We start from the raw sequence: 26932 nt of genomic DNA, 5'->3' as shown, positions 1-26932 counted from the left end.
ATATATATATATATATATATATATATATATATATATATATATATATATATATATATATGTAAAAGAAATAAAGAAAGGCGAAGCGCGGCTACAAAATGTCCATTCTTTCTTTTCTTCGTCTTGCTTGGCTCAGCCCATCACGTGTCCAGCTGGGCTATTTCGTCCCTAATGTTGCTCTTCGCACGCTCCTCGTATTTCTTCCGGAAGGGCTCCGTCGAGAAGATGTTGGGGATCTGCAGGAAGGACCGCAGAACCTGCGAAAGACATGACGCGAAGGCACTTATCGCGCGCACGTGCAATCATTATTAGGTTGGTGTGCATAAGAGTAGGAAGTTTCGAGACGAATCGAATGGGAATGGAGTAGCGCCAGAAACGAATCGAATCGGATATTGAGCACTTTCCGTATAGTTGTCGAACGGTGAGGAGCCGTTCTTTTCCCCTAATGGAAAACGATGTCCCCTTTCCGGTACATTCACGACGTTAGCAAGTTTCTTTCATTACACTGCATGTTATGATGCATTGTTTATCAATGTCACGAATAGAGCGTTGACAGCAAACAATCAGTTTATTCGCATATTCAGGACTCATTGCCGAGTGCGAATTGGCGGTATAGCCGGAAGAGTCTCGCTTTACGATCGGTCTAACATGTTTCACTACGTAAGTTCTCGTGTTTTATGTCCACGATATCCGCAGGGATGAAATTCACTGCACTTTTGTTCCACTTCTACGCTTGATCGCGATCGCGAAATCGAAATATTGGAAAATTATTCGAAAAATGTTCGGCATTCACGAATACGGACCACTCGATTCGGTCTTTGAATCGATTATGACAATACTCGATTAGTTATTCGATAGTTTCGAATATTCGGGCACCCATAGCGTTTAGTAATGTGGCTGCGTAGTTGGCACACTGAAGTGAAGCGTAGCTATACATCGTCTAAGCGGAGGGTTCGATTTATCTGCAGCTTCTTGTCCGTGGTTTTGTTGTTTCACCTCCCGGAGAGAACTGACAAAAGCAAGTAGCGCACACGAGTGCATGCACCGTCAATGGACTGGATGGTGATGATGATGATGATGATGATGATGATGATCTCTATCGACGTCCCCTTTCAAACGAGGCGGCGACAAATAGTCACCAAGCCTGCTGGAGCTAATCAGGTATCATAGAAGAATCCACTTTATTTCCAACACACAAGTCGGGGGTTCTTCAGGCAAAATATTGTCACAAGCGGTGTGACATTATCTAGGAGACCTACATACACCAAGAAGTAGTGAATGTCACAAAAATTCAAACTTCAGTCAAGAGTCTTTTTTAACCAAGTGCGTCGGGCTTCCGAAATCATTCGTTATACACGCCACTTCGTTGTAAAGGTAGTGCACCGCACCACTGAAAATAGAAGCGGGACATAATTATTCCTTCGTTGTACAGGTCATTTCGTTCTATAGGCGCTCGTTGCAGAGGCGTTCGACTGCATTACAAATAGATACACGCATTACGAGAAATAAGTGAAGTTCACACGAAAAAGGGTAACCCATACATGTGCACCTTTCAACTCATAAGAACGAAAGAAAAACAAGTGAAACATTCGTTGATGAAAACTAAGACACACTAATACATTGGATACTTAAACAGGCACATCAGAACTAACAAGTTTGGTAACAGTCAACAAAGGTAACAGAAATGCTCATTGTCCCATCAGGAAATTTCCTACTTCGGTATTAACCTGCCGTGGTTGCTCAGTGGCTATGGTGTTGGGCCGCTGAGCATGAGGTCGCGGGATCGAATCCCGGCCACGGCGGCCGCATTTCGATGGGGGCGAAATGCGAAAACACCCGTGTACTTACTTAGATTTAGGTGCATGTTAAAAGACACCAGGTGGTCGAAATTTCCAGAGTCCTCCATAACGGCGTGCCTCATAATCAGAAAGTGGTTTTGGCACGTAAAACACCCTAATTTAATTTTAATTTAATTACTTCAATAATAAACATGCTGAGTGGGGCATCGAAATCAATGCGAGTTTAAAATTAAAGACATTGGACACAACAGTGTGTTCTGTGTTAGCGCTATTTACTGCCGAATATATGCAAACTTTAACTCACTTTTAGCCCCATTATTACAGCGTAAAATTTGGTTTACAAGAAACGCAGCTTTGGGGTGTCTTACGGTGCTATTTGTGAGTTTTGAAACCTCGATAACCGTGTACCTGGTAAATGTCGATTGCTAACCATTAATTATCAATGACTAATTGCTCAGATTGCAAAAGAAAATATTGACTAAGGTTCCGAAATGATAGCAATGGAAATGTTGGTAACGCTCACAGTGATCCGTTCATTCTGCTACAAGGGCGCCATTTTGCTACAGGATCGTTATGGAGCATAGGCCAGATATTCTGACGTCCTTCGATATCGGCTCATTTTGTCCTGGTTCGCAACGTGAACGTGCTGAGCGAAGTTGCGTACATTGCCTCTGACTTACCTTTGACCGAAGGCTCTTGTAGACGGCATCGGGAACAAAACTGTACTCCAGCCGCACCTTTTCCGTGTAGTCTTTGTATTCTGCAAGAAGCGAAAGAGAGATAGGAAAGAAATCTGGAAGTTCACTACAGAATCACAAGAAAATACTTGCAGAGCCTTACATGACCCTAGTGTATACTGAAGCATTTTGAAATGGTTGCGTAAAAAACTGACAATGACCACATAAAAGATACTAAAATTGAAAAAACTCCCCCCTCATGCCATTTCCACAAGTTTTCACGTCTTTTAATGTTATCACCTTCGCCTTTACTTGGGTTGATTGTTGTGTTTCATTTGAAATGTTCGTAGTATTTTGTGCCCCTTTTTCGTCACTCGTGTTGACTTTGTTTTAACCACGCTTTGTAGGTAGTATCGCGCTTTTTCATTCCTTCATTTATCCCCTACACTTCGGTTATTTTCAATAGACATGTACTGTCTTTGTTTCTTTTATCAGCTCATTTTTAATTTTTTCTTTTTTTTGCGTAGCATAGACTGGTTCACGTTTTTTTCCCTGATGTTTTTTCAGTGCAAGCAGTGTTACAGGTACTCTGCAGAATTCTTTCTTATAGTACGTGCACGATGGTACCTGTACCTATAGTACCTTATAGTACCTGCACGAGCGACGATGTGGTCACGTGCCTGGGTTCTTGCTTAATTGTCTGTGCTTTGATGACCATAATTTAACAGTTAACTGTTAAATTAGTGTAGACTGCCAAGTGGCAGTCTACGCTCGTGGTATATTCGTGTGTTCCTTCAGCTTATCCGCGTTTTTTTCGCAGTTTTAACCTTCCTTCAAGTACGAACCAACCAGCCAGCAAGCAAGCCCTACTAAAGTAATTTACGAAAGTGAATCGCTTATCCCATTCTTGCTCTTAATCTGTCTGGTTAATGACAAAGACCGTGGATACGCTGTGCTATCGCCATCGAACATCCGCAACACGGACAACGCGACATAAATTTCTCATCGTAATAATTTCTTATCGAGCAGAAGAATGTCCTTACATCGCATAATGCGCGTTGATGCAGCTAGGTGTACATACTTTCAGAATCCTAAGCGCCAACAGAAGCTATAAAATAGCCTAGGTTAGTTCACCCAGCTCGATAGCATCAACGTACTTGCTCACAATTCAAGCTACATATTTATATATTCGGGGCTTGACTATTTATGGGAATGCGATAGCCCGTTAGCGAGCGAATAGGAAGAGTGAGTGCGTAGGTGAGTGGCTTGAGTGTAAGATCTTAAGAGGAAGCTTTAGCTCGGGCCCAACTCCGACGCGGCCTATTCAAATACATGTAAAACGCAAAAACGTTTTTATGAGATAACCCCTGCACCGATATTGATGAAATTTGTTGCATTTGAAAGAGAAAGTTAAATTCTAGTGACTGTTGGAAGCGAAATTTCGATTTAGGACTTGAATTTTCTTAAATCGATTTTCAAATGTTTGACCGTTTGAAAAAAATAGAAGCACAAAGTTTACAAATTCATAGCTCTGCATCAAGAACTGATATCACGGTTCTGTAAACGGCATCCATTAGATCATTCAAAGCGGACAAATTCAATATGTCATTTTACATCTTACGTGAATTTGTTACGTTGGTTACAATGGTTTTGCAAAAGTTGTATTTCCCTATGATTAAATTTTTTCATATTCATGTGTAACATATCAATTTTGTCCGCTTTAGATGTACTATTAGATGCAATTCACAGAATTGTATTATCATTTTTAGTCGTTGAGTTACAGAGTTGTAAACTTGATAGTTTCGTTTTCTGAAAATTTTCGATTTTTGCCAATTTTTAATAAAAAATTGACGACTTTACTCAAAAATTCGAAACCAACAGTCACTAGATTTTAAGTTTGTTTTTTAAATGCAACAAACCTCGTCAAATTTGGTGCAGTGGTTGGCGAGAAAAACGAATTCTCCTTTTACATGTATTTAGATAGAAGCACTCGAGCTAAAGCTTCCTCTTAAAAGTACGAGGAAGCGAGTGTGGATGCCGTCAGCATAAATTAAAACGTACGTGAACAGGAAAGTAATTACATCGAAGTATTAATTACATGAAACGTAATTATGCGGAAGTAACGCTTCATTACATGGAAGTGCGTCGTGCAATGGCTCTGCAGCCGGTTCCTAAACCCTGAGTATACTACAAAGTGTACGTTTTTGGAGCCTGAACTAAGCAACTGTTACAAGTTCAGGCGAAGCTGGAAACGGAAAAACGCGTTGTCATAGTTTCGAAATTGTTCACATTTCAATTCACGCTGATGTAGTGCGAGTGAGTGAGTGAGTGAGTGAGTGAGTGAGTGAGTGAGCGAGCGAGCGAGCGAGCACACGTGATGTAGTGTGCGAGGCACGCGAAGTTGACTCACCGGTGGGGCTGCTCCCCAGTACGCACATATCAAAGTCGAGAAAGAAGTGCTTGTCCTCTCGACCGTACATGCCTTCTTGCTTGTGTTCCTCCGTGCTGTGAAGCTTTGTCAGCTGGATCAACTCCGTCACCGACAGGTACAGCTCGGAGTCCTGCGGGTGCGTGCGCGGAGGCAGCGACATAAGACGCGTGCTCATCCTTTGTTCGCTGCGTCATTGAATATAGAGAAAAGGACATAGCATAGAAAAGGGCGAATTTAGTTACATTTTAAAGCAGGCAAATACGTAGATCCATGGCCTCCGAGATCGCGCAAAAGGTGCGAGCTATCTCTGAGACCACGATAGACCCACGGAGTTTCCTATACTAATGTTAGCAGCGACAACTCTGGCGCAGCGGTCAGTCACCTACGATGAGATTGATGATAGTGTACGGATTTGTCTGGTCTTCGTAGTTGTGAATATACGGACGTCCTTGCGGCTGTGTCTACTACGCGATGTCTACCTTTACTGCCCTAAATTCAGAAGCAATATATCGTTCTTTTTAAATCGCAGAAGGCAATCAAATATATGTTTACTCTCCGCACCCGAATAATCTTGCATATCAAATATTGCAAATCACAGCTCCCGGGGTACCATTTTGTACATAATCAAATTTCGCAATAGCTGCATACTGAGCCAATCAGCTGGCAAGATGGCGAATTCGACAATAATGCGGAATTTGTCAATATCAAGAGTAGTACTCTTGGGGACACGAATGCCAGAGTTCCCTTCACTAATATTTATGGCGATATCAATTATGTGGACACTCCAGGCGAATTTCCGTCGTCGTCATCACCGTGGGGCTCCGCATATATTTGGGTACGTGTACGCTATGTGCTTATCCATGCTGTATATGCGGGTTATTAATGCGATGGCAAATATGTGGACACGCCAAGCGCATTTTGCCCGTCGTCGTCGGCATCGCCGGTGGGCAAAATGTGTATATGTTGTTATATGTTGTTATATGTTGTCCGCATATGTTGTTATATGCATGCTATATGCTTATCCCTGTCGTATATGCGGGTTATGTTGCCACACTATTAAATCACTAAAGTCCTATAGTCCTTGGCTGAGACATTCCTCAGAATTTTGAGAATGGCAGCCCACAAACTTTCACAGCGCATGTCTTTTATTTATATCCTTCTTTTTTCAGATTATGGAGTATCAGAAGTGCAAAACAATATCGGTGCCCAAACTGGTAAGTAAGGTTATTTTTATTTTTCCTGGACTCTTTACAGGAAGCGTAGTGGCACCTCTGCTATGTCATTACAGGCCCTACACGGCGTGTTAAAGCTTTTAAGCGTGCCAGAAATTTTGGCGCACCCGCCTATGTCACGTTCTTGTTAGTCTGTCCCACGTACAGTTATATACATGGTATATACACCATCCGAGAAGTTAAACCCAAGGCTAAACCTTGCTGTCAACGTTAGTGCTTCACCGTTCGGGCGTAACTGCCAATTTTTGTACGAAACTCTATGAATAGACCTACCGGTTGAGCATCAGCGCAGCATGCCGAACTTGCACATAGTAGGGTGGTGGTTCTTGATCAGGATTTTATGTATGCTTCATCGAAACTAGCGATTGCGCCGTCCTCTATGGGTGCCGTCACGCTCCACAGCCTGTTCGAAGGCGCCGTGTGATGGAAACGCAAATCTTGACAAGGCACCGCGTCAAGTGCCAGTGCTTGGCTACATTAATGTATCGCTGTAGTACACGGCGACGCGCATGCGTAATTGTGAAACTCTCGTATCACCGGCTAATGCCGGCAAATGAGCACCGTATAACGCCAGATGCATGCATGGTCTCTATCAAACACTTCCTATATGACGGTCGAACTCCACTTCATTGAATGCCGCTACTATGCAAAATATGATCGGTATGACGAAAGGGACAGCATGGCCTGTGTTTACACTTGTATTGTGAACGTCACTACAACGGAGGATTTTACGGCGAATTTACCTGTTTAGCGAAATAATCCACGCGTCCCGTCGTTTTGCATTGGCAACATATGCAAGTCTAGTCAATTAACACTCACGAGGCCTCGGCTCCCTTGACTCCAGCAGGAACTTTGAATAAAGGTTCTCTGTTTCCCTTTCTCGCGTGCCGATATACTAAACCTATTCATTGCGTCACAGCCGGGATTTGCAGCGCCCTCTCGCCTTGTTCTATAAACGTTCGGCGTCCCCCTCGACAATTTTAAATAAGCGGTGGTCAATAGCTCCTTGAATATGTGAGTGCAGAAAACAAAACCCGATTCTTTGAAGCAGTCATCTTAGTATGGTAAGAATAAAGTTTGATACGTATAGTATGTTTCAGAAAATTGTTTTGCCTTGCTTAGTGTTCCAAGGGACGCGACTTTTATAACGCAGTGACTTGCATAACGAAGGACATTCCGGGTCGCGCTTCGTTGTAAAGGCGTTCGACCGTATATATCCTTTTCGCTGCGCGTTCATTAGTTAAGCCACAACAGGCGGATGTGACGAATGCGGTGGCGCGCTGATATCGTGGTCTTTCCATCCACGTCGTGTAATTTTCGAGCGCATCGACGTCGCTTCAGCGAGGCGTCGCGCCAAACGTGACGTCACGCAGGTGTGAAAGCGTCGCGGAAGGTTATTGGCCAAGAGCGCAGTTCCAGGGGACTGCGAAACTGAAGTCACGCACCGTGGGTATTCGGGCTTCCTCGGCGAACCGCCGGAAGGCGTCGATGCACCGCTCCTCGTTATCCTGGGACTTGGGGTCGTACTCGAGGCTGCAGAGTGGGAGAGATACGTGTGCATTCGTATGCAGTCAGTGACGCCTCGACTAAAGAAACATCGCCGCTCAAGCAGGTGTTGTAGTGAGGTTCTAAAGAAAACAAGTAAATCCCGGGGCAGATCGGAAATAGAGGCGTTGGACGTCGTATCGAGAACAAATGAGTACATAAAAAGAGTTCAATGGTTTCCTCGCACCTAAATAAGCCGCACGTCGGGCTATAGGCCATTCCAAAAAACTCAATGCCCTTCCACTCTGTGAAGAAGGATGACCAGCGAAGCTATGTATGTGGGCCCCTTAATGGCGAACTGCACCTCCGCCGCGGATCGGCCCGGCATTGCACTATCTTCGGGATCGGCCCACGTATGGGGAGTTTTTTTTTTTTTTGCTTACCACGCCAACGACACGAAAATTTCCTTGGATGGTAGGTGTATACAGCTTCGCTGTAATAAGATAGGAGTAAGCGTTTGTAAACGTCACTACCAGCCATAAGCGGTAGGTTGCTTTGCAGCGGTAAAGACTGTGAACCGGCTGAGCTCGAGATCATTTTCTGAGTCAGGGAACCTCGGACCGTGGCAACATGCGTCGCTGGCATGGGATTCTGTTCCTGGCATAGTACAGTTCTTTTCTTTTATACAATGTGATTAAAGAGGTGTTGGTGCCTTTAGGCGGTTATAATAACTCGTTTTCTCATAGAACAAGTATATACTAAGTATGACATAACAAGCCGGCACTTATCAAAAGAAAGGTAACAACGAAAAAGCCAGTCAGGTCACCTGAGTTCACTGTAACAGTTAACCATACAAATCCCGCCAAAAAAAAAAACACATTTGTGCATAATGTCATCTCTCATAAATGTAGAAGAGACAAGTCACAACACATTAGAACGAAAAGCCAAACGCATCCGCCTGAGCAGGGGCGTAGCCAGGGGGGGGGGGGGGGGGGGGGGGCTTATGGGGCTTCAGCCCCCCCCCGAAATTTTTTCGTGATGTCCATGCACCGTTGACCAAAGCGACCCCCGGCGCCGGAAATCACTCTGGATTTTGTCTAGAATGTCTTTTTGACGCTCGAAAAGACATTTAACCGCGAAGATTGCAAACTCGGGCTGAATTTCGTGGCAACGCCCATACACCGGGAGTCACATATCGGCAAGCAGTCCCATCCGAGCACAAAGTTTCAAGGGCGCTTTGATGGTGAGTGGGCTCGCCGCGGCATCTCACTGAGGCCACGGAATCTATGGAGCGCATGGATATCAATTGCAAAACTTTATGCGTATAAATCTCATAAGCTCTTGATGTGAAAGGTGCACTGACATTTCCAAAGTTGTGCTTTAGATTTTCAATTGCGGAACTTTGTGGGTTTAATGTTGTTATAAACATTTGACGCCAAAGGTCTATTGATTTTTCTAAAGTCTTACATCGTAACATACAACGAGACAAGCCAAATCAACACACTAGCAGACAAGTTGACAAAGCAGGCAGCGAGGTCCAATGAGACGAAGCATTGGGGTGGTTCATTTGTGCCGTCATGTCACATAAAAAATATCAAATTTTTTTTTAACCTACGCCAGAACATCCATGTCAAGACACTAAAGCCAGCCAAAGTAACTACGTTCTTATTAATTTTTTCTACTTTGACTTTTATTCGCGAGGACACATTGAGCCTCTTCAATTTTTTTTTGTTCTCGCTACCCTACCCGCGGGCTGCCAGAGCCAGCCAGAGCGCATACGTTTTTCTCGTATGGCCCCGACCACCGTGCGGTGCACTTCGGTGGCGTTCGGTTTGCTCTGGCCGAGTGGATTTTCACCGGACAGAGTTTTGGACGCTTTCTGGCTAGCAGACGAGAAAAAAAAAACAATGGTCGCTCGCCGCCATCACTGTGGGGACTCGAAGGATTGCACCGCATTCCTTGAGAGGAACCTTTCCGGAAAGTCTTGTTTCGCCGCTCTAGGATACTGAGCAGTATGCGTGCAGTATGGTTCTCAGTGGGCCAAGCGTCTCATGTTTTCTTCTGTATTAATTCCGTAGCCCCATTAGGTGCCCGAAGTAGGCATTAGATTCTGGCCAACATACTTTCCTATGCTTTTTTTTTTTTCATTTCGGTGCCTCCGCCTCACAGGAAGAAAATACATTGTTGCGGCGCAGCGAATTGTCGCATGGTGAAAGTTCGATTTTGATACTTCTATTGCGGAAAGTAATGGGCGGCGGGACGCTTCAGTTGCCGGATACGTTTATTATATTATTGCGAAAGCAATTATATGGACACTTTAGGCGCATTCCTGCCATCGCCCTCATGTTTCGTATAAAGTCCAAGGGTGATAACATCGTGACCACGCGCTGCATGCTGTATGTGCGAGTGAAAGCGTAGGAGGGGAGGTTGAATAGGTGAGCCGACGATGGTGGCTCAGTCTTGTGTGTGCAAAGGAGAAAAGCGGGGAGCAAGCGCGTCGCCTTCCGTCGCGCGCAATACATCGAGTGGAGTGGATGGAATGGAGCCGGAATCTAGGATTCTGTGAACCTATGATTGTGCAGCATGTTTATTTGCCTTGTTTGACGCATTATATACAGTTACTTCTTCTTACATAAGTAGACTCATTGGAGACTTATACGTACACTTAAATATCTTGTTGCGAGGTTTTGTGTATACATGCAGTGAACTTTGTTTCCAGTGACACTTTTTTGTCCTTTATCAAGCAGTATTTTCGCATTTGCATATCCCATTGTATCTTTGCATTTCTAATGTACGAGGGCGAGTCAAATGGAAGTGAGCCTACCCTAACCACGCAATAATGGTTCGGTTCGTTATCTGCGAGGCATGCGCGTAGGAGAATGGCATGTCTCATTTACAAAAGTGACACGCAGGTGTGAAGATAAATGTTCTTTAATGCTCTCATACACTGGGTTGAATATGGTTGCGTCACATAAGGGACACTTCAAAAGTTGAACAGCTCGGTGTCGCGAAGTTTTTGACAGCTGAAGGTGTTTCCAAAACAGAAATTAATCACCATATGACTGCCGTGTACGTTGAACACTGCATTTCATTGACCACTGTGAAGCGTTGGAGCAAACGGCTCAAAGGACGTTGCAAAGACATTCCAAGATCGGGCCAAAACCATCGTGCAATCACCCCCCCCCCCCCCCCCCCACAATTTTAAAGGTTCATGAGCTGCTGAAACAATAACAGAGGAAAAGCATCGATGAACTGGCAGACCGTCTGAACATCAGTCACGGTTCGGTTCACGCCATAATTCATGAGCTTCTCGGTTATCGGCTCTTTGGTGCGCAATGGATCCCCAAGATTTTTATCCATCGCGAGAAGACGGAGAAGTTTCGCGCTGCCTTGACTCATCAGATCGGGTATCACAATGAGCATGACGACTTCTTGTTTGCAACTGTGATCGGGGACGAACCTTGGTGCCACTACTACGAGCCTGAAACACGACGGCAAAGCTTACAGTGGAAACATTCGAATTTACCACGCCCAAAGAACGTAAAGACCATCATTTCCGCTGGAAAGGTGTTGTTGACTTTTTTTTTTCGATCGACAGGGTCCATTACTGATATAACTTGTTAAATCTTGAGAGGCTATCAATTGTTTCCGATATTGTGAAACGCCAGAACGGCAGCGTGTCGCAATCAAGAACGAACAACGTGGAAAATTGACGAATGGGGTCTACTTGTTCCACGACAATGCATGTCCCCACGTCGCTTATGTGGTTAATATAAAACGGGCAAAGTTCAAGTGGGAAACGCTGGAACATCCACCATACAGCTCAGACCTGTCACCTTGCGACTTCTACATTTTGGGGCAACCGAAAAAACAGCACAAGGGAACCAGATACAGACTTTTTGAAGCAGCAACCCAAGGAGTTTTATGAGACGGGAATCACGCAACTCGTTAGTCAATAGAACAAATGTCTAAATTCTCATGAAGACTACTTTTAAATAAAGTACCCCGTTGTTGGCTCATTCATTTGACTTGCCCTCATATATCTTGCAGAACTCCTGCTTTTTATACGTCCTCTCTGTCGCGACTATAACTTCGGTGCAATTACTCACGATACACGACAAGGGACAGCTACTCCTGCGTAACACATTGGAACAAACGACAGCGTCATTGAGATTTTTAACTGGCCATTGCATATGTACAAGAATGTAAGCACGGTTCTTGAATGACAAAGTTTCATTAACATATTTGTCCTCAACTTGTTCAGTTCATTGCCTTTTAATTTTTCATATCAGTGGCATGCACTGCTTTCCTGGTTTCGAACTGATATAGTTCTAAAGTTCGTGTGATATTTTCTTTACTTAATAAATAGACAAAAAACATGGAAGCATTGACGTCAGTTATGTTGGGCACAATTTTTGGCACATACGAGTATAATATTTTATGAAAAAATACATATTTTACTTGTATTTACAGTGCGTAGCTTTCAAGAATTCGTTTGCAGCATCTTTGGCAATGACAATGCAGTTATTATTCATGTATTTGATCCCTCGATAAATTGTTTAAGAGGAAGCTTTAGCTCGGGCCCAATCCGGCGCGGCCTATTCAAATACTTGTAAAACGCAGAAACGCTTTTCCGAGATAATCCTGCTAATCGCTTTTATTGAAATCGGTTGCATTTGAGAGAGAAAGTTAAATCCTAGTGTCTGTTGGAAACAGAACTTCGATTTAGGGCCTGAATTTTGTTTAAAATATTTTGGAAAATTCGAAAGTTTGAAAAAATAGAAGCACGACGTTTACAAACTAATAGCTATGCATGAAGAACAGATATTGTGGTTCTGTAAACGGCATTTATTATAACAGTCAAAGCGGACAAGTTTGGTGTGTCAATTTGTATCTTAAGTGAATTGGTTACGTTGTGTACAAGGGTTCTGCAAAAGCCGTATTTCCACAAAACTAAATTTTTTTGAGATTTATGTGTAGCATATCTATTTTGTCCGCTGTAGATGTACGCTGTAGATTAGATGCAATTCACAGAATTGTGATGTCATTTTTCATTGTTGAGTCACGGAGCTTTAAACTTGATAGTTTCGTTTTCTGAAAATTTTCAGTTTTGGCCAATTTTTAATAAATAATTGACCACCTAAATGAAAAATTCGAAGCCAGTAGTCACTAGAATTAAACTTTTTCTTTTAAATGCAATAAGCCTCCTCAAATTCGGTCAAGTGGTTGCAGGGAAAAACGAATTCCCCTTCTACATGTACTTAAGTAGGAGCACCCGAGCTGCAACGTGCAGCTACATGTGTGTACATATATACATACATATATATATATATATATATATATATATATATATATATATATATATATATATATATATATACCGTATGAACGCGTGTAAGGGCCGCACCCGTGTATGGGCCGCACCCCCAACTTCCCGAAGCAAATATTTAAAAAAAAATATCCGTGTAAGGGCCGCACCCCGTACTTTCCACGACCCACGTGTGATTAGCCTTCAAAATGCGCGCGCACGGAAGCTTCCAGATGCCGCCCACGGATGGCGCCGATGTCGCTGGTCATCATCATCATCATATTTTCTTTCTGCCGCGAGCTTCCGCAATCCATATCGTCATCGGTATCATCAGCCCTGGCCACCATGCTGGCCACCCCGGCTTTGTTTTGCGACTGTCGAAGGCACGCGAGTTGTAGCAGCGTTGTTGGCGTGGGCGCACGCTGTTGTTGCGGCTCTCGTGTGTGCTCTGCTTTATTTTTCACGAATTGCCATCGAGCGTTGCCATTCTAGCACGATGGGCAAACATATCAATAGCTACACGGCAGGCTTTAAATTGAAGGTAGTGGAGTTTGCCCTCGACCATGGCAAGCGTGCGGCGGGTAGAAAATTTGACGTGGACGAGAAGTGCGTCCGAAGGTGGTGCAACCAGAAGGATGCGTTGAAGACCACCAGCTCCAAAAGGCGTGCTTTTCGAGGCAAGCCATGCAAATATCCTGAGCTCGAAGAAGAGCTGTTCCGCTACGCAATGGAAGTGCGGAACAATGGATATGCTCTGACGACGGACATGCTGCGCGTGAAGACGCAAGCTTTGGCGCGTGCGAGAAGCATACCCCGCGAGGAGTTCAAAGGTAGCGTCGGCTGGTTGCGGAGATTTTTAAAGAGGAAGGGCCTATCCTTTCGGCGAAGGACCACGCTGTGCCAGAGGCTGCCCCCCGACTACACCGACAAGGTGCTGAACTTTCAAAGGTACGTGATCGGGATGCGCCATGAGCACAACTACATGTTGTCGGAAATAGCAAACGCCGAACAGACCCCCGTGTGGTTCGACTGTCCTGAGAACTGCACAGTTGAGCTTAAAGGAAAGAAGAGCGTTTCTGTGCGGACAACTGGCGCGGAGCGCCAACGGTGCACAGTTATGCTGTGCGTCACTGCAGACGAGCGGAAGCTGCCCCCGTATGTGATTTTGAAAAGGAAGAGGATTCCGAATGAGGCTTTCCCCAAGGGAATTGTAGTTCGAGCCCAAGAAAAGGGCTGGATGGATGATGAGCTCGTCCTCGATTGGATCAAGAGCGTTTGGCAGAATCGCCCAGGCGCGATGTTGGCCAAACGATCGCTGCTCGTCTTGGATAGCTTCCGCGGTCATTTGACGGATAGAGTAAAAAAACAACTGGGCAGTATCCGCACAGACATGGCCGTTATTCCGGGCGGCCTCACCGGCGTGCTGCAACCACTGGACGTGAGCATTAACCGGCCTTTTAAGGTTGAGTTCCGGAGGCAATACTCGGAATGGATTGCAAACGGCGATCACGATGAGACTCCGACCGGGCGGCTCAAGAGGGCACCGCTCGCGACTGTGCTGGGCTGGATTTTGACCGCGTGGAATTCGGTGTCTACGGACATTGTATCCCGCAGCTTCAAAGTGACCGGGATTTCCAACGATTTGGACGGAACTGAAGACGACGACTTGTGGGGTGATGAGCCAGAAGAATGCAGCACCAGCTCGGAGTCTGAGGACTCCGCGAGTGATGATGACTGATTGTAAATAGTGATGATTGATGAGGATTATTGTAAATAAACGCGCATTCACTTATTGGTCTGTTTTTACTTGAAAAAAAAATTTTTTTTCGTATGTCGCGTGTATGGGCCGCACCCCGAAAATAGGCCCTCGAATTTGTAAAAAAAAGTGCGGCCCTTACACGCGTTTATACGGTACATATATATATATATATATATATATATATATATATATATATATATATATATATATATATATATATATATATATATACATATATATATATATATATATATATATATATATATATATATATATATATATATATATATATATATATATATATATATATATATATATATATATATATATATATATATATATGTGTTGGGTCAGTGGCGTAGCCCCCCCCGAACAAAATTTCTGGCTACGCCACTGCGCCTGAGTGACAATTTATAGGCGCCCTGCGCATCCTCCGGCATGTCGGCAGGTTCACTCGCTCCCTCTTTTCTTCTTTCTGTTCCCCGCTTTATATTCCCGCTTTTCCTTCCTTCACTGTGAGGTAGCAAATCTATCTATCTATCTATCTATCTATCTATCTATCTATCTATCTATCTATCTATCTATCTATCTATCTATCTATCTATCTATCTATCTATCTATCTATCTATCTATCTATCTATCTGTCTGTCTGTCTGTCTGTCTGTCTGTCTGTCTATCTATCTATCTATCTATCTATCTATCTATCTATCTATCTATCTATCTATCTATCTATCTATCTATCTATCTATCTATCTATCTATCTATCTATCTATCTATCTATCACACGAACGAACACGCACGAATTATTCAGTCGATTGCAAGATAAGATCGCGCTCAAAAAGCTTTAGTCAAGCGACAATAAGTTGACGAGACGAGTGACCGAGGAGCGTCACTTGTATGGGATTCTTTACCTTTTTTACTCGAAAACATGCTTGACGTATGTCTTGGGCAGGAGAGCCAATGCTTAGACTAAGGTGACGTGTCGAAACGTCGAACCCAGCTTGAGAGATTCCTTGTTAGACCACCACTATTGATCCATTCGAATTTCCATCTTCCTGTGAACGTACCTCTGTGTTGTTTGGATTTCGACATTTCACTGTGCGGCAATCTGCTGTCATGCACGCGGGAATTTTCAAACGAGTTTACAACTTAGAAAAGGGCAACTGCATGGCATCCCATATTGCGCGCGCAGGTCTCACAATCTCGGAGGACGTAGCAAGTGGCTCCTCTTAAAATAAGTATCGAGAGATGGCGCTACCATCTCGTGCGATGTTTCACGCTGGTATAGCGTTTTAATTATTTTTTTCGTTCTTCGTTTGCTCCATCTCCGTGACCCTCCTCCTCTATGAACTTCGGCCAGACAAAATATATATCAAATTACGCCTGGCTAGGGTGGCCTAGAATAATACTCTAGCCAGGCCGTTCGGCTCTTCGACTCTCCCGTCTATATATATATATATATATATATATATATATATATATATATATATATATATATATATATATATATATATATATATATATACGCTCTATATTTCTATCGCCGTGTAGCCAAATTGTACCAAATGCCGCTGTCCGTTTTCGGTTGTGACCTCTAGCTGAGTTCGTAGTGGTTAAAGATGACCTCAATCCGCTGATCCGTAGAACCGCCGCGAAAATGGGTTTAATAACTTCACACCAGAACGTTGCGGCTGCAATGAAATGCCTGAAGAAAAATTTCACTAATCACACCGTGGAAGAATATCCAGAAGTACTGGAATATCCAGAAGTACTGGAAAAAGTACAGAAGTACTGGAACATGTCTGCGATGTGACGCGACCTCATGTCGACAGAAAAGGGCTAAGAAAAAGCAAATATGAAATACGGATTTTAACACGAACTCAAAATAAGCACGACGTGGCCTTCTTTAAGTACAAAAGAAAGCCTGACCAGCTTTCTCGCGCGCAGACGAATTTTACGTTTTCCGGCGAGCTTCCAAGCTGCCTTGGCTGTTAGGGCGCCATCTTGTCTCAACAACAAAAAATCCTGCATTGTTCTTGACTTCAACTTTGTCTTCACGAAGCTGTTTTCTTTGTCGGCTCCGTCACAGTTGGAAAAAAAGACTTAAAGGGACGGACACTAAAGAGAAAAATGATTTCTTCGGCATCAGTAAACTACCTTTCTACGACACCAAAAACACCACTCTTACCACGATAAGACGCTTGGTAAACCAGAAAAAGCGCAAGAACGAAAGACGGGTGGCGACGCCTCCTTGAAGCTCCCACACCTGGTCGCTGTGACCTCATGGATCTTGATAGCATCTTCTAGGGCCTACTTAACTATATAGCGATACAGGTTGACTACATTGTGTTCTAAAGGAACCAAATATTACATATCGCAAGTTTTGGGAAACCTTACTGAGCCAATGCGGCCCAAATGCGAAAACATACTTTGGAATCCCTGACGTCACACTGACGTCGTCGGGGTTTCGGCGCGAAATTCAAATACTGATACTTGAACCTTCATTTCCTGATCTAATAATCAAACTATTGTTTTGAAATGACTGCCTGCAGGGTTCTCAAACAATGCTTTATTAGTCTCAACTGATTTGTTGTTTCGCTTTAGTGTCCCTTCAAGATGGCCGCTGTCCGCTTTGCTTACTACAATACTGGCCTTCTACAGCGAGTATTGGAACGCAGCGATGGGATGCTATTTTTCACATCGTCATAATTCCGTCACGTTGTCGAATCGCACCACGTTCGCGTTTTGGACCAATCAGAGAAAAGCCGTGGCAGGCCTGTGCGCCAGTCAGTATAGACAAGACGGTGAAATCGGCTGTTTCGGAATTCTAAAGTTGTACCCGACTATCGAAAGCACCCATAGTCTGGTGGTGATTATGATGCTGCTGCTGATGCTGCGTATGATGATGATGATGACGATTGCACTCACTACTGGAAGAAGAGCGCCAGTGCGACGGCCCTCGGGTTGCTCAGGTGATCGGCGTACTCTGCCACCAGCTCGGCCATCTGGTTCAGGTGGTCGAGGTCGTGGTGGTGCCGCGAGGGGTCTCCGTACCGCTGCCGAATCAGGCGCCACCAGGAGTCCCGCGTGCCCTGGCTGCAGCTGCCTGCCTCTGCCTCGTCGCCGGTCGTCACTCTCACCCACAGCTCGTGCGCGCGACACTTGTCGTCGTTTTCGGCGGCCGCCATCACGGTTGGCTCATCGAGACGTCGCGCACTGTCGCGACACCCTCGCTCGAAGAACCTGCAAATAAAGTATTGCTTGAATTAGTTACTCAAACAATCAACCGGCTGTTTTCTTTTCTTTTCCTCTCGCATTGCGCTTGAAACTCTAGAAACCTCACTCACTTTCCTCCGACACACTGGCATTAGAGATAAGTGTAACCAGCTTTGGATGTACCTGATTGTTCGTGTTGTGAGTGTGGTGCGTTCGGTGTCGTGTCATGTTATACGTCATTGCGTTCATCTGGAACAGCAGGCTATGCCGAGGTTATCTCTCTAGGTTTCATTAACGAGCGCCTCTCTCTCTCTCTCTCTCAAAATCTGCTACGAAGTACTAAAGGATTAGCAGTGACAAAAATAAAGACGCACGAGATTAACAAGCTATATAGTGATAAAAATAACAAATGCTCCACCGAGGAGGGAACTTTTGCAGCAACAGTGACGGTGGAATTACACGAACCAATTTTTTTTTCTCTCTCTCTCTCATTGAACATGACCTCCGCGTCCAGAATTCGGTGCCACAAACTCGCTTCTCGGCGGCAGAAGACGATAAACGCAGCGCCAGCGCAGCTGGAACGCCGGTGGTTGTGGCTTGGGTGATCTTGCTTTACGTACTAATCGATCATTCGTTCATCTGGCCGTTGTTTTCACTCACTTGCATCTCCTGAGGAAATTTTAACTTTTGCGTTTGCGAAGCATCACAACTCAACCTCGTGGGCGCGTAATTAAGGTGATGTCTCAGTGTTTACAAACATATGCGTCCTGGACGGCTTCTGGTTTTACCACTCTCATAGCCTGCTAAATTTAGCCAGCAAAATAAAGACAAGAGCGAGTTGCAGGCGTGCGGTAACACAGAAACCAGCAAATTTTCAACGCTTTCCTCCTGTACATACTTTATCTAATCTTATAAGTCAAGTTTGCCGTTATTTATATGAAAATTATAAGCACATAATAGTCGTGAGGCATTAGGAGCGTATGTTTTGTCTGAAAACGTAGAAAGAAACTTTTTGTAGATCCGAACAACTTACAAGCACGCTTTTTCTTCCGATACAGTAGGCTGATAAGACACGTGACCCGAAGCTTTTTGGGGCCGCGCGCACGCTGCTATCAACTGCGCGTACGAAACTGTCGCGGGACCGCGGTGACTGACGTCACGGATTTACCGGTTGACGGCCGATGTCTGCGTGACGCGGGCACCTTTGGCACGCAGTTAATCCCGTGATCAGACCGTAGAAACGTCGGGATCTGAAGTGCAAATAGTTTTTTTCTGAAATCATGTCTCTATATTCAGAATGTACAAATCAACATAACACTCTACCTAAAAGAACCACTATACCTCGAAACGCAAGTGCAGAGCAAAAGTAAGCTGTTTACCTGAAATATCTGCATGGAGTGTTGACTACCAAATAATTGGCGTGGTCTGGTTGCGTCGCAGAGACGCAGAACGTCATGTGTGGATAAGCTGAAGTATTGAAAAAGTTACTTAATCATACCTTAACTCTCAAGGAATGCGGGAGCGACACCGCACTGGAAGGCTCCAGATTGGTCTGAGGAGGAGGAAAAACTTTATTTGCTCTAATTGGGTAGAAATTAGCGGTGGCAGATGTGGTCGGCCATCTTCACGGTCTTCTTCCCCATCTGCTGGTCTGAACCTTCTCAGATTATTTTAGGATGTGCATAAATCTTCGATAAAGCAGCGTCTTTGCCTAACGACGTGGTACCGGTGCGTTCACGCTGGCTGATAGTCGAACCTGGCTACCTCATTCTCCTCAGAACAACGCCATAACCACCGTGCCATCTGCAGTGTCTGAGTAGGTATTAGTTACTGTTGTGCCATTACCACAAGCCCGGATTCCGAATCTGCAAGATGCAGAATCTATCCTGCGAGCGCCCTAATTCTCCCTTCCCGAGTCAAGATGCTGAGCCGTCAGGCAGCGGTGTCCTGCGGGAGAAGCATCGGCAGGCGACGTGTTTAGACGTGTCAGCGTGTGCCAGACAGCCCGGCGCCGCACCTCCTTTTGCATGGAGGTCTCCGCGCGCGCGAACTTTGAACCGGGTGGCCAGCGCGGTCGCTGGTTGGACCCCTCGGACGACCGTCGTGTGCTGACTTTGTATTGGGCCGTTTGAGTGACAATGGTTCTCGGGGATTATAAAGCGGCGAGGAGGCCGCTTCGAAAACAGGATCCGCCGACCCACCGGGAGACAGTGTCGCTCCCGACTGGGGTGAGATGTGTCACGCGTTTTCGCCGGACGTCGCCGTGCGAGAACAGTCGCGTTTGTTGTGAGCACTCGGCCCCAGTGCCGACCCGTTCATGTCCTGTATGATAACCTGTATATAATGTATAAAGTCCCTTTTGTTATTCTCATCGACGCCAGGCTCGGAGTCTTCGCTACCAACGCTCTGTCACGAAACGGGTGACGAGCGCTACGGGACCACAAAGCCGTAATCGTGGAACAGCGGTGCAAGTTCGTAACACTGGATGGCAGCTACGGGATTGACCGGCATCAGCTACCTCGGCGCGGTGAGTGCCTGAAGTTTACCTCAAACACCAGACTTTCTCTGACACAGGTTATAGTAGCTTAGGGAAGGATTTGGTGTTGCATTGTGATAACCTTGTGTGTTTCAAGCCTAGTAAGAGTGTTTTGAAAACCAGGGGATGCTGAGGGGGTAAACAGGGCAGTGTGTGATATACTTGCATATGTCTTACTAGTAGTGTTATAGTAGCGTACGGCAGGTATATTCAAAAAGGGTAAACAGCAGGAGGACAGTGTGAACGATGGAGAAGTACAAGGTGAAGGAACTTCTCGAAATTTGTGAGGAGTTGGGCATTGAGTTGGGCTCAACCAAAAGAAAGAATGCGATCCTTGAGGTCATGAGGACTGGGGACGTAACGGCTGAGGAAGCCGCAGAGGCCTGGGCGGATATAAATGAACGTCGGGAAAGGGAGGAAAGGAAAGAAAAGGAACGTCGCGAGGAGGAAAAGAGGGAGAAGGAACGTTGCGTGGAGGAAAGGAGAGAGATTCGTGAGCACGAGCTTAAAATGAAAGAGTTGGAGACCCGAAATAGCTCGCCAGCGCCTAGTCTCACTTCTAACGGTCCAAGAATACGCGATCAACTTCCACCCTTTGTCGCCGGAGAGGATATGGCCAAATACCTCGTGAAATTTGAGCACGTGTGCGAACGGAATAGCATTGAGCGATCCCTTTGGGCACAGAATCTGTTAGCGTTGCTTCCTGGGGAGGCATCAGACGTAATAACTTGCTTATCGAAAGAGGCGTTTGAGAGCTACAGTGATGTGAAGGAAGCGCTACTGCGGAAGTACAAATTGTCGCCCGAAGCTTTCCGGCAGAGGTTCCGGTATGCAAAAAAGGGCAAGGAGTCGAATGTTGACTTCGCGTTTCGTCTAAAAGCCGACCTGTTGGAATGGCTGAAGGGCGAAGAGGTATACGACGACCGCGACAAAATCGTCGAATGCATCGCGTTGGAGCAGTTCTACCGTTGCATTGATGAGGATGTCAGGCTCTGGCTGCAAGATAGGCTAAAGGAGGTTAAGCTAAACAAGGCAGCAGAGTTAGCGGAAGAGTATTACACCCGCCGCAGCTTGCACAGCAAGGCAGTGCGCGTAGAAAAAGCTGATAGAAGAGATGGGTTTTCCGGGAAGCCCGACGAACGGAAGCAAATCACGCGTCGCGAGTTTCGGGACGACGAATCCCTTACCAAAGAAACTGTAAGGGAAGGACAGAATGCATCTCAGAATGATGACGATGGTCTGAAACAGCGAAACGAAATGACGCGTTCTTTTGAAAAACGGAAACCGTTAACCTGCTACAATTGCAAAAAGCAAGGGCACATTGCTGCAAGCTGCCCAGAGAGAATTGCTTTTGCAACGATACAGGAAACTCACAAAAACATACGTCTATTGGAGCCCTATGTGCAGAAAATTAAGGTAAACGGCAAGAAGTGCCGAGCACTGCGGGACTCTGCAGCAACTATGGACGTTGTTCACCCGTCTTTCGTCTCCTCGAGTGATTTTACGGGAGAGCGCGTTAGGATACGGCAAGTGGCCGAGAAGGAGAGTGTCTGTTTACCGATCGCAACGGTTATCATTGAAGGAGAGTTTGGGAAACTTAACACCGAAGCCGCTGTGTCAGCCGCCCTCCCGGAGCAATTTTCCTACCTCTTCTCAAATAGCTCGGAGCAGCTGCTGAGGGATCAGGGCAAATCATTCTTTGCCGACGTGGCGTACATGGCCCCCACGCGATCCAAAGCGCGCCCGCTGTCGAGGGAACTTGACTTAGCGTCGGTGAGCGAAAGGCGGTGCGGCACACGGACTGATCCAGGTAACTTGAGTGGCGAGCAGTCACGGGAGAGGCAGAGCTCGGAGGCTGGCCTAGACGAGCGGGTCCTGGAAGTGAGTGGGAGTGACGCGTGCAGTGCTAGCCGCGATACAGACGCGACGCCGCAATTAGGCGACGCGGGCTCCACACTCGCTCCGGTTTCCGCCAGCTGGCAGGAGCAGGCTGCAGTTGAAAGGGAGACTCGGATTCGCGAGCAACAGGAAGATTGTTCACTAGCCGATCTGAGGAAATGCGTCAAACGGGGAGTGGAAAAAAAGAGGGTTTCATTTGGCAAGGAATCTGGCTTATTGTACCGCCGCTACACGGATAAGCAGGGTCGCAAATATAAGCAGCTTCGAATTCCGCGAAAATATCGCCGAGAAAAATGAATGACCTCATTTGCTTCCTCAGTAGTATGTTTTCGGTCCAAAGCGATTTCAAGGGGACCATTCCATTTGTAATTATTATTGCTGATTAATAATTGTTTCTATTTTGTTGAGTTGTTAATTTGAAAACTGGTTGTTTCAGCCTTGTGTACTAGATCGTACACCTGCCTCTTGTTGCAGCGGGAGAAAAAGGGGGATAGCAATTTAGTTAGGTTGATTTGGATTATGGCCTTGTCTGGTGTTTGACGGGAGACAGAGGGCACTTGTTCGTGTTGGGTGTTGCCTTTTGCCGGTCGGTTTTGCAAGCTGCAGAACGACCAACCGGGACCAGTGGCGAGAAGCAAGGTCTTAGGAACGACCCGAGCGGAGCTGGTCGAGGTACCTTGGCGACAACGTGGTGAGCAGAGCTCCTGTCCTGGCGAGTCGGACCTGGGCACGTGAAGTTACCTGGCGTCCCGACACTGGACGTGAACTTGGACGAGCCTGACGAACGTGCGCGCCTGGCATCCGAGCCACGTGGAGGCAGCTCGTCTTCCCGGCGCCTTATCTGAGGGCGGGGATGCTGTTGTGCCATTACCACAAGCCCGGATTCCGAATCTGCAAGATGCAGAATTTATCCTGCGAGCGCCCAAATTCTCCCTTGAAAAGGCAAGATGCTGAGCCGTCAGGCAGCGGTGTCCTGCGGGAGAAGCCTCGGCGAGCAGCGTGTTCGGACGTGTCAGCGTGTGCCAGACAGCCCGGCGCCGCACCTCCCTTTGCCTGGAGGTCACCGCGCGCGCGAACTTTGAACCGGGTGGCCAGCGCGGTCGCTGGTTGGACCCCTCGGACGACCGTCGTGTGCTGACTTTGTATTGGGCCGTTTGAGTGACAATGGTTCCTCGGGGATTATAAAAGCAGCGACGCGCTGCCTGAAAAACAGGATCCGCCGACCCACCGGGAGACAGTGTCGCTCCCGACTGGGGTGAGAGGTGTCGCGCGTTTTCGCCGGACGTCGCCGTGCGAGAACAGTCGCGTTTGTTGTGAGCACTCGGCCCCAGTGCCGACCCGTTCATGTCCTGTATGATAACCTGTATATAATGTATAAAGTCCCTTTTGTTATTCTCATCGACGCCAGGCTCGGAGTCTTCGCTACCAACGCTCTGTCACGAAACGGGTGACGAGCGCTACGGGACCACAAAGCCGTAATCGGGGTGCAGCGGTGCAAAGTCCGTAACATTACTCACAAACGCACTTAGGTAAACCTAAGCGCGTTTGTGAGATATATGTGCGGATCATGATATGCGGCGAATCGAAAACGTTAGGTGGGTTCATCGCGACAATCGGTAGAGATGCTTTTTAGTAATTATGATGTGCAAGTGTCACTTGGTAGAGTCTCGTTGCCGTAAGTCAAGTCAAGTTTATTTCCAACAACACCGAGTCGGAAGCACTCACTGAGCCGTATACTATGCTTAGGTGTCTCTCAACATCGGTTAGGTTGTTTTTGTGATTCTTCCAGCTGCGCTAAGCATAATTTAGATCGCTGATAGTGTATTGAAGGCCTTGTTGGCATCGTAGCAGACTATAGTCCTACTACACAACAGAAGATAAAAACCGTGACAGGAGAGATAAGATGAACTACCGCTGCAAACGCACGTGAAGACAAGATAAGAAGACGCAGCTTGTGTGTTCTTCCACGGGCATCTTCCACAGACTGTGTATGTGGCGGAGACCCTTGTCGCTGAAAGTTTCACCAGCTCTAGATGCTTTAGGGTAAAAAATGTCATAGCAAACGTTCTCTTTATTTTTATTTTCATTCGTAGCTAGAGTCTGTACCAATATTGCGCACCAGTATTCCTTCATTTTACCTTGTTTTTGCGTCCGAGCAAGAAGCGCACGTTCCTAATTACCAGCAACCTCAACTTAATGACATAAAAATGGTGACTTCGTAAATTAAAAAAGAAAAGATTACAATAATGCCCGGAACGACAGCGTTCCTTCGTCAGTGACCTCATACTAACGGGCACACTTCACGTCATTGCTTTTTGCTGCCTCCAATAAAAACTAATTACGGCAGCCAAACATTAAAATTCACCGGAGCTACAATGTAAGATATCGCTATAATAGTAATGCAAAGCTTCCTCTCTGCATTTATCCTTCATCTCTCTCTCTCTCGTTCCGACTCGTCCACTCATTCCTGAAAAATTAAACTAATCCATTCCATAATAACCAGCAGTTTGCTTCTTTTTTTTCTTCCTTAACACGACCTATAACTGTCTTGTTGTATTACATATTCAGGCATGTACATAGTCTTATTTTGTGAAAACTTGTTAAAAATTCTTGTTTCAGATATTTCCAATCGAAATTGCTTTCAAGGTGTTAGAATCATTCGGGTACCTTTAACAATTTCGTTGGGTCCCGGAAAGTGTCTAAAGTGTACATGTATATATACTGTTCAAGAAAGTTTCTAATAAACTTCGAACTTCGATCTAGGATTAAGTTGACGAACGTCAAACCTACTGCGCTTTGATGCGTGTCAGTCGGATTCCAGCCATAACTCTCCGATAGCGGCTCTGCTTAAGTTCATTGAAGCGTTCTGAAGGTTTCGCTTCAAGTAACTACGGTGTATATATATATGTTATTATTATTTTTTTTGCGACGCATTCGGTTTATTTACATTCTTTCGTCCTTATGTTACAAAATATTTACCTTTTAATTTTTTCCATTTATTTTTGTTTCGTGCGCTTTTCATTAACTTCCAGAGGCCAATCCCCCTCGCCTGTGTCAGCCATTATTTGAGTCAACAAAAACAACAGCATCGACAACAACAAATGTGCTGCGCGTCTGGCTGCATTTTAACCCTACACACGGGAAACCTAGAATTCATGTGCGCAATTTTCAGAGCAGCGAGAAAAGAGCAAGCTGCAGCGCTTTGTTCCTCGCATGAAGTGTTCTTTTCTCTGCTCTGTATACCATGACTGTTGTTTCGTACAGTCAACGCAAACCGTCTTACTTCTATAACCTTCCGAACTGTCGATAACGGCCCAAGCTGCAGCAGAGTAGCGATCCATATGTCTCGGCCTTTGTCGCCGCCTCCACTCAACTAAAAATGCGCCAAACGTGGCACGCGCACGAAAGACCTAACAAGCGGCCGCTTGATGCACAAGGCACAGTGCCCAAATACTTCGCAATCGTTATTCGATATTTGTGGCTCCGCAATGATTTCTCTCCTGCGCCCCGTACAACACCGCCTAGGGGATGTACAAAAAAAATTCCTACTTGAAGTACTATAGTGCAGCACAAACTAGGACACGGGAACGCGTAAACACCGTGTCTGCGCGTGTGTGGACGCTGCGACTGCGCGTCCGTGGGTTCTCCTAACGCCCTCGTCTCGTTTGCGTTACACCAGCATCCAACGAACCCGCATCGCAACCTCCTACTTGTCACGATATAGCCAAGGTCGCTCACCTACCAACCGCGCGGGATCCTGTACCCCTCTGTGCGCCTTCTCGTAAAGGATCGTGGAGCCCATCTTTGCGTCGTTTCATACGTAGTTCGAAATAGTCAACGCACGCACCAGAAAGAGGGACAACGCCGCGCATAGCAACGTGTTCCGTCTGTCCTCAGCATGCTGCACGGATAGTACGACAGAAAGCTCAGCTAGTTGGTAAGGATTCATTATGCAAAATAGAAGTGAGGCGTGCTATTTGCATAACGGATAGTACCTCGCGACTCGACCGCGCTGTTTTTGTGCGCGCGTCACCTTATCTACGCGGACTTTTCTCGGCGTCTCTTCAGGCCACAGGCTACAGAGGGGGCGCAGAAATCACGCGCCCCGCCCCCCTCCTATAGGCCTCTCGATCGCCCCCTTCGCGGGAAAACAAAATGCGCAAAATACCCGCATGCACGCAGGCGGTTGGCTTCAACAGGGCGGAAAAGCCTGACAGGTTATTGCCGTAATCCCAGCTGCGTTATAGCCACGCGCGTGCGAAGATTGCTTTGGTTGTATTTTTTTGTCCCTCCCATTTTTTCTGCGCGTGTCTATCGGTGCGGAGAAGGCGGCTTACCAGTTTCTCCAAAGGGCGTCCCCCGATAACGGTGCTGCTGGACTCCCCGCTCAGATGGCTGGCATGCTGGCTTGCGCCGCCGTGTCGCCGCAGTTGTCGTCACCGCACGCTCGATGATTGCTCGCTGGCTGACTCCGACGGTGTAATGGGCACCCCCTAGTTGCCCAACCCGGCGACCACTGGTCGGGACTTCGATCGGGAATCGAGGCGCCCGGAGGGAGGGGAGACGACTTCTCGGGCGGCCGGGGTGGTTGCC

General features: G+C 46.1%; 2 protein-coding genes across 2 annotated transcripts in view; one reads left to right on the top strand and one right to left on the bottom strand.

The window, feature by feature from the left end:
* The window catches only part of LOC135903724 (uncharacterized), a 188516-nt gene that overhangs the window by 26656 nt on the left and 134928 nt on the right, over positions 1–26932 (top strand). The window contains exon 5 of the mRNA XM_065434112.2: positions 6074–6118. Within this exon, the coding sequence (XP_065290184.2) occupies positions 6074–6118 (45 nt within the window). The remainder of the gene's footprint in view (positions 1–6073; positions 6119–26932) is intronic.
* Positions 45–26932, bottom strand: LOC135903726 (uncharacterized). The gene is made up of 6 exons (XM_065434114.2): positions 26677–26932; positions 17617–17931; positions 7582–7669; positions 4884–5034; positions 2477–2556; positions 45–254 (listed from the first exon to the last, which is right to left on the bottom strand). Exons 2-6 carry the CDS (start codon positions 17874–17876, stop codon positions 138–140), a joined length of 696 nt encoding a protein of 231 aa, XP_065290186.1. The 5' UTR covers positions 17877–17931; positions 26677–26932; the 3' UTR covers positions 45–137.

This window comes from Dermacentor albipictus, chromosome 9, assembly GCF_038994185.2.
Source record: "Dermacentor albipictus isolate Rhodes 1998 colony chromosome 9, USDA_Dalb.pri_finalv2, whole genome shotgun sequence".
NCBI lineage: Eukaryota > Metazoa > Arthropoda > Arachnida > Ixodida > Ixodidae > Dermacentor > Dermacentor albipictus.
The sequence above is the reverse complement of the archived record's forward strand: the minus strand, read 5'-3'. Positions and strand labels throughout refer to the sequence as shown.